Below are 11910 nucleotides of genomic sequence, written 5' to 3'. Positions count from 1 at the left end.
TTGTTTATCTTTGGTTAATATTTGGAATGTTTGTTGTTATGTTTTAGTTCTATCTGATATAAATATTATGTATTATATTTGTTAATATTTTTACCTATTAAAAAATTTCAACAAAAAGATAAATCAAAAAAAGTTTTCTAAAATATTTTTTTTTTCAATTTATTATTTTCGTTATCTAAAAAGATAAATTTTATGTTTAGAACTCTTAATGAAACGAACATTTTCCATTCATTATTTAGCTAAGCAAGCCTCTTTTTTTTAAATGCAGAGCTCATATCAAAAATTTGCTTTCCAAGAAAGGTTAAGCAAACACAAATATTATATGATTAATTTATATCTACGTAATATATGACGATGATCTATTAATATAGAGATCAACAAATTTCAATGAAAAATCAAATCAAAATCCTTAAATTACCTAAGAAATTCTTTAATACCTTTGTATAATTTAGAAATATTTTCCAAAAATCTTCAAATTTAAAAACAATTAAAAAAGTAAAGAGTTAGAAAATATTTTGAAAATAATAAATAAGAAACAATAAAAATAATAAATGAAATATCTAATACAGACATCCTTAATAACTAATTTAGCTTTTAGTTTATTGTTTAATGCATATTTTTTTAAACAATTATAATTAAATTCATTTTTTTTCAATAGATTTTTTAAGCTTGACTGAATTCATTGATTATTTTTTAGCAACCATATCTTTTATGCTTTATGCTATACTGCCATTTAAATTACTACAAGTTATGTAGATACATTTGCTTTAAGTAGGTGAAATAGGTTCTACTAACCAGCCACCTATTTTTAAGGTAGCACGAACAGGTTTTGAAACTTCGGGAACAGAGGGATGATCTACAGAAGTAGCCAATAAATAGTGTATATCTCCTATTTTTAAACTAATTTAAAGAAGACAAAAGTCTCTATCAGAGACTGGGAAAATGCCTTTAAAAACATTGTGTTCAATACGACAATTTTCACTTAAAGCTTAAACTTCTTTACCCTCTTTAAACATTTCATCCCAAGATTTTCTTTTACTTGCATCTTAAATGAAATCAACGATTTCTTAAGCTGATTTCATGATTTTAACTTCTCCTCTTGACATAACATTGCCTGTTTCTTCATCTATTTTGGTATGAGTTTAATATTCTGCCTTTATGTCATTATCTTTCCATTTATTTTTTGGGTCCAAAGGAGCTATATTTTTCATCAAATCTATAAGTTCCTTAATCTTTTTGTTATATTTTTATCCAGCTTCACCTTCCAATAATTGAGGTTCTTGATTAGAATTTTATGGAGCATCTACTTTAGATTCCTCTTCATCTTATTATTCTTCTTTCTAAACTTTTTTATTTTCTTAGCCACTCTAACTAGCAATGTTTACATTTTTATTCTAAACAATTTTGTTTTCTTAGGTATTGCTTTTTGGCTATTCTATTTCTACAGGTTATTGTTGTGAGTTATCTCTTTAAGTTCCAAACCCTAAACTCTAGCTATAATAGGCAAACAATGGACTAAAGGGATTTCTCTTGAGTTACTTGAGATAAAAATTGATTCCATAAAGCAAAAGAGGAGAATTAGGATTATTATTCATATCAGAGATTTTTGTATAAGGAGAATAAAAATAATACTTCACATTTGTGCCATCTTCTATTTAAGAATTGCAAGGTATTTAGAATATGCGCAAGAAATTGTGAGTAGTTGATTCTTCAGTTAAGTAAACGACATCCTTATCTCTTATTACATTCTAAATGAATACTTCTGGATCACGTCTGTAAAAGGTTGTTATGTATTCATTTGAGTTTGAAAGAGGTTTTAGTTCGCATTTTTGAACATTCATTTGCCATTCTTTGCGTTTCTCAAAGTTTTTTGTTAAAACAAAGAGTATTTCATTTGGATTGTGAGGGAAAAAGTACTCTGCTATGCATCCCTGTTTAATTTATTTCATCTTCTTTTTTTAGCTTTAATAAGTCATTTCATTCAGCTTTCTTGCAAATAGTGGAACCAAAATAAAGTTAATCATAACTAATATAGTTATAATTAAGTTCTTTGTGTCTAAAATCTGCAAGCTTTGGTAAACAAGCAGAGAAATAATAACTGTAACAAAAGTCAGTAGCATCTTCATTTGAGGTGAATCAAAGTATTAATTCATTAACTAAGTGAAGAACCTTTCCTAATCATTAGGAGAACTGCTTGAATTATTTTTGCTATATTACTGTTTACAAATAGAATTTACTGCTGATTCGCTACAATATAGTCTTATGTTCTTGTCAATATCGCTAAGAATTTTACAATCTTTGAAGTTATCTAAGGCAGTTTGTAAATTTTTTTCTAATGCAATATTTGACCCACTTCCTCCTTGCTTATTTGTTAAAAATTCATTGTCAAAAATATAAGGGTTAGACTTACAAGTGTCATTTTGTATATAAACAAATTTGATATTTTAAGAATCATTAATTAACTAATCGCCTCTGATTCTATCATTTTACCTTTGATTGCCATTATTTAATTTTAGATTAGTAGACGATGATACGACACTGTCTATATCAGATCTTTCATATAAATTAGTATTTTAACTATTTTGCTAATTTTGCTATAACTGCATAGAAGAGAGTATATCGTTTCCATTATTTCTTCCATTAATAATTAAATTTTAAGGATTTTAGCTTTGATTTTATGAATAAAAGTTTAATTTGATTAACCAATTACGATGATCTTAATTATTGTCACACCTTATAAGTAATCTTTGAGATTATTATTGCTTGGAGGTAACGAATTAAATTATGTTTTCATTATCTGAGGTTTACATCTCATTCGATTTCGAACCATATAATGCAAACACTCCTCTAGGTTTTGTGTCTCCTTTGTTGTAGTAATAGTAAAAATTTCCATTAATTATCTCGGCATAACGAATTACCCAAAACATCTTTCGCTTTATCTGCAAATAGCCAGCTATTTCAGGTTCCTACACAGACATTTACCTCATTTTGCTAATTTTTTCCTATTTTATTTATTTTCTCTTGATAGATTGATAAGAATAAATAATTAATCTTTTAAATTGTTGATTAAGATCAAATTGATATTTTTTTTACTGTAAATTAAAAATAATGATAAAATATATCTGAATTTTACTTGGGAGAGATATATATTATATAAAAGATAATCGACGTCAAATATATTTAAATTCTTACATTTATTAATTTATAATTTAGCAATGAATTATTCGATTATATGAACATTCATCTTTTGTAATAAATTAGATCAAATGTACGTATATTGAGTCATATAAATAAGTATTAGAAATTCAAATTGCCATCCATTAAATATAATAATGTCAAAATATCTATAAATAGAAAAAAATATTTTTATTTTCTCATAAATACATTTTGTTAATATTATAAATAGCAAAATTTTAGATTTGCTAAAGTCAATAAAATAATTTAGCACTTAAATTAATTATCTTCATCATCTTATCAAACTTTTTTTTTACTTATTTGTAAATTACTTTAAAAATAATCACTTGTTTTAAGGTAAATTCCACAAAAAATAATAAGTAAATATTTGAGAAATTTTTAATTTTGTTTACAGCTGATTTTAAAATTTATAAAACGAATTAATTAATATTTGGCAAATATCAAATTCCCTTACATCTTGAAAATAATCTACTATTCAAAATTTAAATAATTCCATATTTAAATCTTTGATGGAAATTGAGTTGTTTGGAATTGAAAATCTAAATATAAATTTAATAACAAATACTGTAGATCCTCCTTTATATAATTTTTAATCTTTATCCTTAGTTTTTGAAGTTTATATTTCATTAATTAAATAAAATATTTTCAAAAAAATATTTTTTACTTCAAAATATATAAAATTAAGTAATTATTTTTATTAAAATTCAAATGAAGTTTATAATTAAATAATTTAATTTTATTTTAGTGATAAGTCAATGTAGATATATAAGTTACATGTTTATTTTTAAAATGCAATTTTGAAACTCTATTTGAAATTTTATAATTATTTTATAATTATTTAATAATTTTAATTCAAAAGTATTAAATATACCAATTTTTATTTAACATTAAAATCAATTAAGGTCTGATTATAATTTAAAATCCATAATAAAATAAATTCAATTATAACATAAAAAGTTAAATAATTGATAATATCTTAAATATATCAATAAATAATTTAAGACTTTACAAAATATAAAAATTCATTATTTTTATTAATCAAGCAATATTTAAATATCTATGGGAATACTAAGTGCTTATTGCATTGACTAATAGCTTGTATGATTTACATGTTTACTATTTTATATATCAGATTACTATTGCTTAGAGTCTTTTTCATAACTTGCAATTGCTTATTTCAAATTATCAATAACAATTAATAAGTTATTTGTAAAAGAACATAGCTACTACTATTTGATCTTCAAATTATTGTTTGATGCTTCACTTTCTTTTAATTTATTTTCTAGTTTTTAAATTGTTTGATTTTATTATATTTTCTCTATCTAATGTTTCTCATCTGATTATTTTTTATTTTTATGCATTTGTAGCTACAAAATATTTATTTAGTCAGATTATAACTTAAATTTTTCTTATAAACTATTCAATTCTACCATGAATTAGTTTTTTTAATTTTAATAAATTTAAATCTCTTATTTAAGCTTGGCAATTTCTTTGTTTTCTTAATATGAACCTCTTTTTACTGTAAATTTTTCAAAATTTTGATATGATGTTGATTGTGCCTCAGAAAATAATTAACTTTGTTAACACGAATAAAAAGAACTATTGTTATCAATATTTTATATCTTTTTTGTGAGTAAATTACAGATATCTTAATAGCATAGTGATTTAGAGTCTGAGTGAATGCTACTTACCATTTATTTAATTGAGCTATCATTACAAAATATTAAAGATTTTAAATCTTAAAAAATATCTTATTTTACTCTTTCATACTAATTTTTTATACTTTAAGAGTCTGTCAAAATCAATAGATTAAGAATTTATATTAAGTTTTTTACAAATTCTATAACACTACCTCTTTTTTCTATGCTTTTAATTTTTTAGCCTTCATATATTGAAACAAATTTTTTTATATCAAGACTTATCTGTGTTTAGTCTTAGTATTCATCTACTAGATTACTTTTTTGTTCTCTTGTTTAATCGCTTTCTTGCTCTATGCAATTAAGATATTTTATATTTCTCTTAAATAATTTTGTGTTTATAGTTTTTATTTATCCCAGGTTTGAGTATGAAGTAGAAGTATGAGAATCAAAATCTTTGTTGCTTAATTTCAAAAAATTTTCTGATTGATTTAGTTCAGTTTTACTCAGTGAACATTATTCACTATTTTTCATAGATACTATTGCATTTATTCTACTTTTATTGCAATACTGTTTTAGAGCATCTTGATTTCTTTAAATTAAATTAATATCAGAAATTACATAGGAGTTAGATAATTAATCATTTTAGCCTTTAGGTATTAACAGTGGAGATAACTTTACTTGATTCCTATTCTTTTTAGGACTGTAGCTTCTTGAGATCTAAAATTTAGTAGGTATTTCAATATTTTTAGTTTCAAAATTTTTTAATTCCTATAAGTTCATTTTTTAATTTATCAATGACTTTATATTCTCCTCTAAATTTTATCATAAAATTAAGAATGAAAGTTATTAAACAAATTAAAAATGTAATCAAGGTGGTATAGTAATAAAATCAAACAAAATAGCTTAAAATTATAAATATAAATATTACTTAAGATGAAGTGGCCGAGCGGTCTAAGGCGGTAGATTAAGGCTCTATTCCGAAAGGGCGCGAGTTCGAATCTCGCCTTCATCAGATTTTTTTTTTAATTATAATTCATTTTTTTAAAACTATTGAAACACAATAAAATGCTAAAATAAATATTAATTTAAATATGTTTTGCCTCTAAATATTTAAAAGTGATTATCATTCAAATAATATTTTAGAAATATTTCTTTTAAACTATTTAAAAAAAAGAAGTTTATATTCATCAATTCAAGTGATGGGTGGATGTAAAAATAAAATAAACTGAACTTTAAACTATTAATTGTAAAAAATACTTATTAAATTGTATTAATATAATAATTTAAAAAAAAATAACTTGATAGCAAAATAAAAAAATTAGATTTTAAAGCATCTATTGATGCAGTTTAATAAGCTGAAAGTAAAAATAAAATTCAAAAAATTTATAGCAGAAGATATTTATTTGATAGTAAAATGATTTAAAATTTTTTTAGGATTACTTAATATTAAACTGAAATTCAATAAAGTTATATTTAGTTGCATAAGAACCTTATTTTTTATAAGATTACTTAATGATAAAGTAAAAAACTGTGTTTTAAAGTTGTATGACGAAAACAAAAATAAAATAAACTAAAATTAAAAAAAGTAATTGTAAAAGGCATTTATTTAATTATATAAAATTAATATTTTTATAAAGATTACTTTATTATAAAATACAACTAGCAACAAACAGAATAATTAACTTATTAACTAACAAACCAAACAAGTAAGAGAATAGGTATTTAGACCAATTAAATAATATATTTAAATATTTATAAATTATTTTTAGATTAAAATTTATTATTAACTTTTACATTTAGCCAAAATTTTTCATTATATAAACTCATTTTTTCTCAATTTTTTTTCCTTTAAAAACTATTTCTTTGACTTATTGTGCATCTAAAGTTTCATGCTCAATAAGCTCTTTAGCTAAGTCTTGTAATTATCTTTCATTTTGTTTCAATAATTTTTTAACCCTTTCATAAGAGTCCTAAAAAATAATATATTTAATAAATAAAAACTAAATAGAAATTTGAAATAGATTTACTTTCAAAATTTTTTATACTTCTTTATCCAAAATATAATTGTATTTATCACTTGTTTTAATTCCATTTGTTTAAGAAATCAATGTTAAATTTTCATCCATTCCCAACTCTCTAACATATGCATATGCCATTTCAGTAGCTTTTTACAAATCACTGCTACATCCTTTTAATTTTTCATAAAAATAAAACATTAAATAAATAATAGATATTAAATTTGTAAACCTGTTGTAATTTCTTAATTTCCATAATATATTTCTTCTGCTACTCTTCCTCCCATAGCAACATCAATACTAGCCAACATACCTTTTTTAGTATAGTTCAACTGGTCTGTTTCAGGAACAAAGGATGTCTTATTTTAAATATTTTAATTATAATAACTGCTTAAAATTTCTTAAGGTAACTTACAAATCCCAAAGCACCTCCCCTTGGTAGAATGGTTACTTTATGTAAAGGAGTTGTTTCTTTTGTTAATAGGGCAGTGATGGTGTGTCCTCCTTCGTGATAGGCGGTTTTCAATTTATCTGCATCTGTTACAAACATGTTTTTTCTTCCTATACCCATTGATATTCTATCAAGTGCAAAATCAAAATCAAGCTTATTTGAAACTTACCTATCTATTTTTAGCAAAAGATAATTAATTAACTTAAATCGTAAATAGTCAATAAAAAATATACTATGTTTTATAGCATTTAGTATTGAAATATTAACCATATTTGCAATATCTGCACCAGTAAATCCAGATGTTTACTTAGCTAATTCTTTACTCATGACAGTTTAATCAGTTTTAATTCTTTTTAGATAATAATCGAAGAGCTGTTGATTTTTTTAACAAATAATTAATAAAGTTTCACAAATTAAAAAATTATTTTTTTACTTATTCTCTGCCTCTTATATCAGGATAAGGCACGTTTATAGTTTTATCAAATCTGCCTGGTCTTTTTATAGCAGGATCTATGGATTTTTCAAAATTGGTAGCACCAATAACTATAACATTATCTCTCTCTCTAAAACCATCCATTTCAGCAAGAATCTGATTAACAGTATCTCTGCTATGGGATTAATCAAGAGCACTTCTCTTTCCACAAACAGAATCAATTTCATCAATAAAAATAATTGAAGGAGCTGTCTACCTAGCTTTTTTAAATAATTCCCTAACTCTTGATGCTCCCACTCCAACGAACATTTCATCGAATTCTGAACCTGATTTATAGTAAAAAGAGCAACCGGCTTCACCTGCTAATGCTCTGGCCAAAAGAGTTTTACCAGTACCAGGAGGGCCTACCAATAAAATACCTTTAGGCAATTTGGCTCCAGCATCTTAATATTTTTTAGGGTTTTTGAGGTAATCCACTAATTCAGTAAGTTCTTCTTTAAATTCATCAATACCAATTACGTCTGTGAATCTGGTTGGAATATTCTTTTCTTCTTAAATATCTGAGCTTCTATCAAATATTCTAGACATAAATCCACTATTTTTTTTAGCTTATTGTGCTTTCTTAGAGTCGTCAACAGCTGCAACATTATTTTACTTTGGTTCTACAGTTGGTTCTTTTGGAGGTGGAGTAGGATCAACTCCTTTTTTCTTTAAGTTTGACTCCTTCGTTACTTCTGTGTCTTTTTAGTAAGTAAGTAAGTAAGTAAGTAAGTAAGTAATAATAGAGTGTAAAATAGAAAATACGAGATAGAAAAATCATTAATTTAATAAATTACCATCTCCTAATAAAGCTAAAAAGAGCTTTTTAACTGTTTTTGCAATATCATTTTAATCTTTTTTATCCTTATTTCCTACATCGCTATCATCCTCTAACTCGCTAACCGAAAATTAAAACAACCTGCTGATAGCCATAAATACAGTAAAACCAACAACACAAACAATAAATGTATTTCCACCTTATCTTAATAGCTAAAAGAATCTATTTTTTTTTTTTAATTATTAGTTCCTTCAAGAAAAATCTAATTTAAAAACTTTTTTACCCTGATTTTTTCTAATTTGCATAGAGAATCTTGCTTGGTGAATTAAACCCTACTTAAACTTATGCATATCCATATTATTGAATAATCTTTTAACATATCTCTGAATCTATATTCCAGCTGTGTTATAATGGCTCTATTAATAAAAATAATTGCGATTTGTTTAAAATAACTTGAATGGATACTCATAATTGCTATTTCTAAACTTTACTAGAAAAAATACTCACTATATTATAATATATATATATATTACTTGTATAATTTTCATACAGCTCAACTACTTTATGGTATCTCCCTTATCTGTTTAGTTCCTATTTTATAAAACATAAATACTCATTTTTTAAATTTAAGAAATATTTTTCTGTAAAGCATAATATTATTTTCAAATGAGTTTTAATATAAAATAAAAGATTTATAATCCTTAAAGATTTTTAAGTTTCATCATGAACTAATAATTTTAAATTAATATCTAATATGCTTCTATTCATACCTTGAAGTAATGATAGTGATTTTCAGCCATTAATATGTTATCATAAAATTTTTTTTAAAGAGCCTAAAGGTTAAAATCTTGCTAATACTAAAATGCTTTCTATGGATTTATTCTTAGAAGTTGCTAGTAGGTGTTTTGATCAAAAACTGGATTTGGAATTTTCACTTATGCTTGGAGGATTTCATCATTAGGGAATTAAGTATATTTAGAATAACTAAAGCATTATCCTTTTTAATTAAAATAATTTCATAAATACCGACTGCATATTGAGCAAGAAAAAAGATTAAAAATTTTTCTTTCTTTTAAAGATATTTTACTTGGATTTTTTGCAAAGAAATTTTTGATTCCATAAGAAGCTATTGATTTATTTAAAATCCTCTATTTTAAGTTAAAAGTAACAAAATATTTTTAAAATTGAGATAGTCACAAAAATTTAAGCTGCATACATATTTATATAAACTATTCATGGGAAAAAATGAAACTTGTTTTCTAATTTAAATGTTTGTTATTGGAAGCTTATAGATCTAAATTCTCTTTATATATGTTATTCTTCTACCTAAATTTTTTCTTTTTTATAATTAATCAAAGAATCTTGTTTAAAATATAAGTAAAAAAAATTAATGAATAATTAAAGCAATTTATTTGTTTATTATTTGTTTATCATACTCAAAAAGAATATTTTGCAAATCATTTTCAAAATACGTACTATATTTTCAGTCTTATTTTACTAACCCATAAAGATTCCTACTTAAATTTTAAAATGAAAAAATATTTACAAAAGGTTTAAACTTATAATATATTAATTTAATTGCTTTTATAACAAAAATATTATTATCCTAAAGTTTTTATCCTTCTTAAAATATTCTAAAAAATCAATTAGATTTAAATAAATTACGTAAAATAGATTTTTCAAGAAAAAGAAATCACTAAATTTAATTAAAATCTGTAAAGTTTATTATTTAAATTTTTTATGTCAATAGAGAGCATCTGATATCATTAAAGCATCTAAAATTAATATTCTATCAATGATTAATAAAAGTCATTTCTAGTTTCAATTCATTTTTTTTATTGATAAAAAATTCATTCTATTCTTTTTTTAAATTATTTCCAATAAAAGTTTATTTATCTTTCATCATTTTTATTAAAAAATATTAATTAGACACAAACACAAAATATTTTAAAATTATTTTTTAAAGATCATTCATTATTAATTTAACAAAGATTATAAATTTTCTATTATTCATAAAGATATAGTAAAAATGTAATTTCCCTATTTGATTGAAGAAAATTAAATTAGAAAAAATTTTATTTTACAATATCTAAAGCATTTCAAGAAATTTTAAATATGCTAGTATAAAATTTTAACAAAATTAAATATATTTTTTATTAAAATATATTGCAAGTTAACTCGACATATTAGTAAGATATGAAACAATTATAAAACTAAAAAATAAATATTCTAGAAATTAATTCAAAATAATCAATAATTTACTTATCCCATTCTTTTTTTCTAATCATCAGAAAGATTGAACACAGATTTTTCTTAAAAATAGCATTGAAAATTTTTATTATATTAATAATAAACAACTAAATATTAGCATATAAAAAGCAATTGAGCAAAAAGTTACTAAGTTAATAAAAACAATTAGAATATAATTAAACATGGGATTTTGGACTGATAAAGATAAATAAGAAAACTAAAATAGTTAAGGATAGAACTTTTAATAGGATAGTTAGTTCTTTTCTAACCAATTTAGTACATTTAGACAATGCAAAAATGATCCTAATGATAAGAAGTTTTTGATATGCAAAAATATTACTTAAGAATATAAAGATGGCTAATTTGAAACAAAAGAAAGCGAAGAAGAAAGAATTCCAGCTGATTAATTCTATAATAATATGTCAAATCCATTTTAGGGTATAAGTCCATTTTTTGGAATTATGGATAGTTTACTAAATAACACTTTCAATTCAATCAAGCATGATTTCGAAAGTTTAGAAAATAATATGCAATAGTAAAAAGATGATGGTTTCTTTGGTAGAATCAAATCTTTCTTTAACGATGATACTTTCTAAAAAGACGTATAAAACTATTATAAATCCTTTTAGAGTAATTTACAAAGAGATTCGAACAATAATTAACAGGAAAATAATCCTTAGCAATTGTTTAAGCAAACTTTTTCTAGAAGTTCAAGTTCTAGAAGTTGTAAATAGGATCCTGAAGATGAATAATTTTTAATTTGCACTACAACAACTAAAAAAAATATCGATGGATAAGAATCAACTGAAGTTAATGAAGAACGTGTCCCTAAAAGGTAAAATTTCAACTAAAACAGTGTTGAAGACATTTTTAAAGAAATAAATGTTCCTGGCTTATTCTTTTAATCGCCATTATTTATGCCATTTCCTAATATGGGCCAAAATGTAGATCCTTTCGCAGCAAATTCTAATTTTAATAACTAAAGCTAAGAATAAAGATAAAATGATAATTTTTCTAGAAATTCAAGATAGAATTCTGAGAATAATTATAAATATCCTCAATATGAAGAAAAGAAACCCAAACAACAAAGTGGTATTTATGATCTCTGA

The 11910-nt window shown here is 23.2% G+C and overlaps 4 protein-coding genes across 4 annotated transcripts; 1 reads left to right on the top strand and 3 right to left on the bottom strand. All coding sequences in view use genetic code 6, as the record gives it.

The window, feature by feature from the left end:
- Positions 1-641: 641 nt before the first annotated feature.
- TTHERM_00992920 (START domain protein) lies at positions 642-2987 on the bottom strand (the record flags this gene model as incomplete). Its single annotated transcript, XM_001030954.3, has 1 exon — positions 642-2987. The coding sequence occupies one exon, from the start codon at positions 2985-2987 to the stop codon at positions 642-644; it is 2346 nt and encodes a 781-aa protein (XP_001030954.1).
- Positions 2988-4615: 1628 nt separating this feature from the next.
- TTHERM_000992891 (hypothetical protein) lies at positions 4616-4963 on the bottom strand (the record flags this gene model as incomplete). The annotated part of the gene is made up of 1 exon (XM_012800284.1): positions 4616-4963. One exon carries the CDS (start codon positions 4961-4963, stop codon positions 4616-4618), a length of 348 nt encoding a protein of 115 aa, XP_012655738.1.
- Positions 4964-6658: 1695 nt separating this feature from the next.
- Positions 6659-9788, bottom strand: TTHERM_00992890 (ATP-dependent metalloprotease ftsh protein; the record flags this gene model as incomplete). The annotated part of the gene is made up of 12 exons (XM_001030952.3): positions 6659-6805; positions 6863-7023; positions 7083-7209; positions 7266-7474; positions 7535-7673; positions 7735-8474; positions 8571-8773; positions 8835-8967; positions 9085-9142; positions 9322-9548; positions 9639-9699; positions 9768-9788. The coding sequence occupies 12 exons, from the start codon at positions 9786-9788 to the stop codon at positions 6659-6661; spliced, it is 2226 nt and encodes a 741-aa protein (XP_001030952.2).
- Positions 9789-10905: 1117 nt separating this feature from the next.
- TTHERM_00992880 (hypothetical protein) lies at positions 10906-11910 on the top strand (the record flags this gene model as incomplete). The annotated part of the gene is made up of 1 exon (XM_001030951.2): positions 10906-11910. Exon 1 carries the CDS (start codon positions 10984-10986, stop codon positions 11908-11910), a length of 927 nt encoding a protein of 308 aa, XP_001030951.1. The 5' UTR covers positions 10906-10983.

The sequence above is a fragment of the Tetrahymena thermophila genome (assembly GCF_000189635.1).
Source record: "Tetrahymena thermophila SB210 genomic scaffold scf_8254369, whole genome shotgun sequence".
Classification (NCBI taxonomy): Eukaryota; Ciliophora; class Oligohymenophorea; order Hymenostomatida; family Tetrahymenidae; genus Tetrahymena; species Tetrahymena thermophila.
This window is presented reverse-complemented; position numbering and strand designations above follow the sequence as displayed.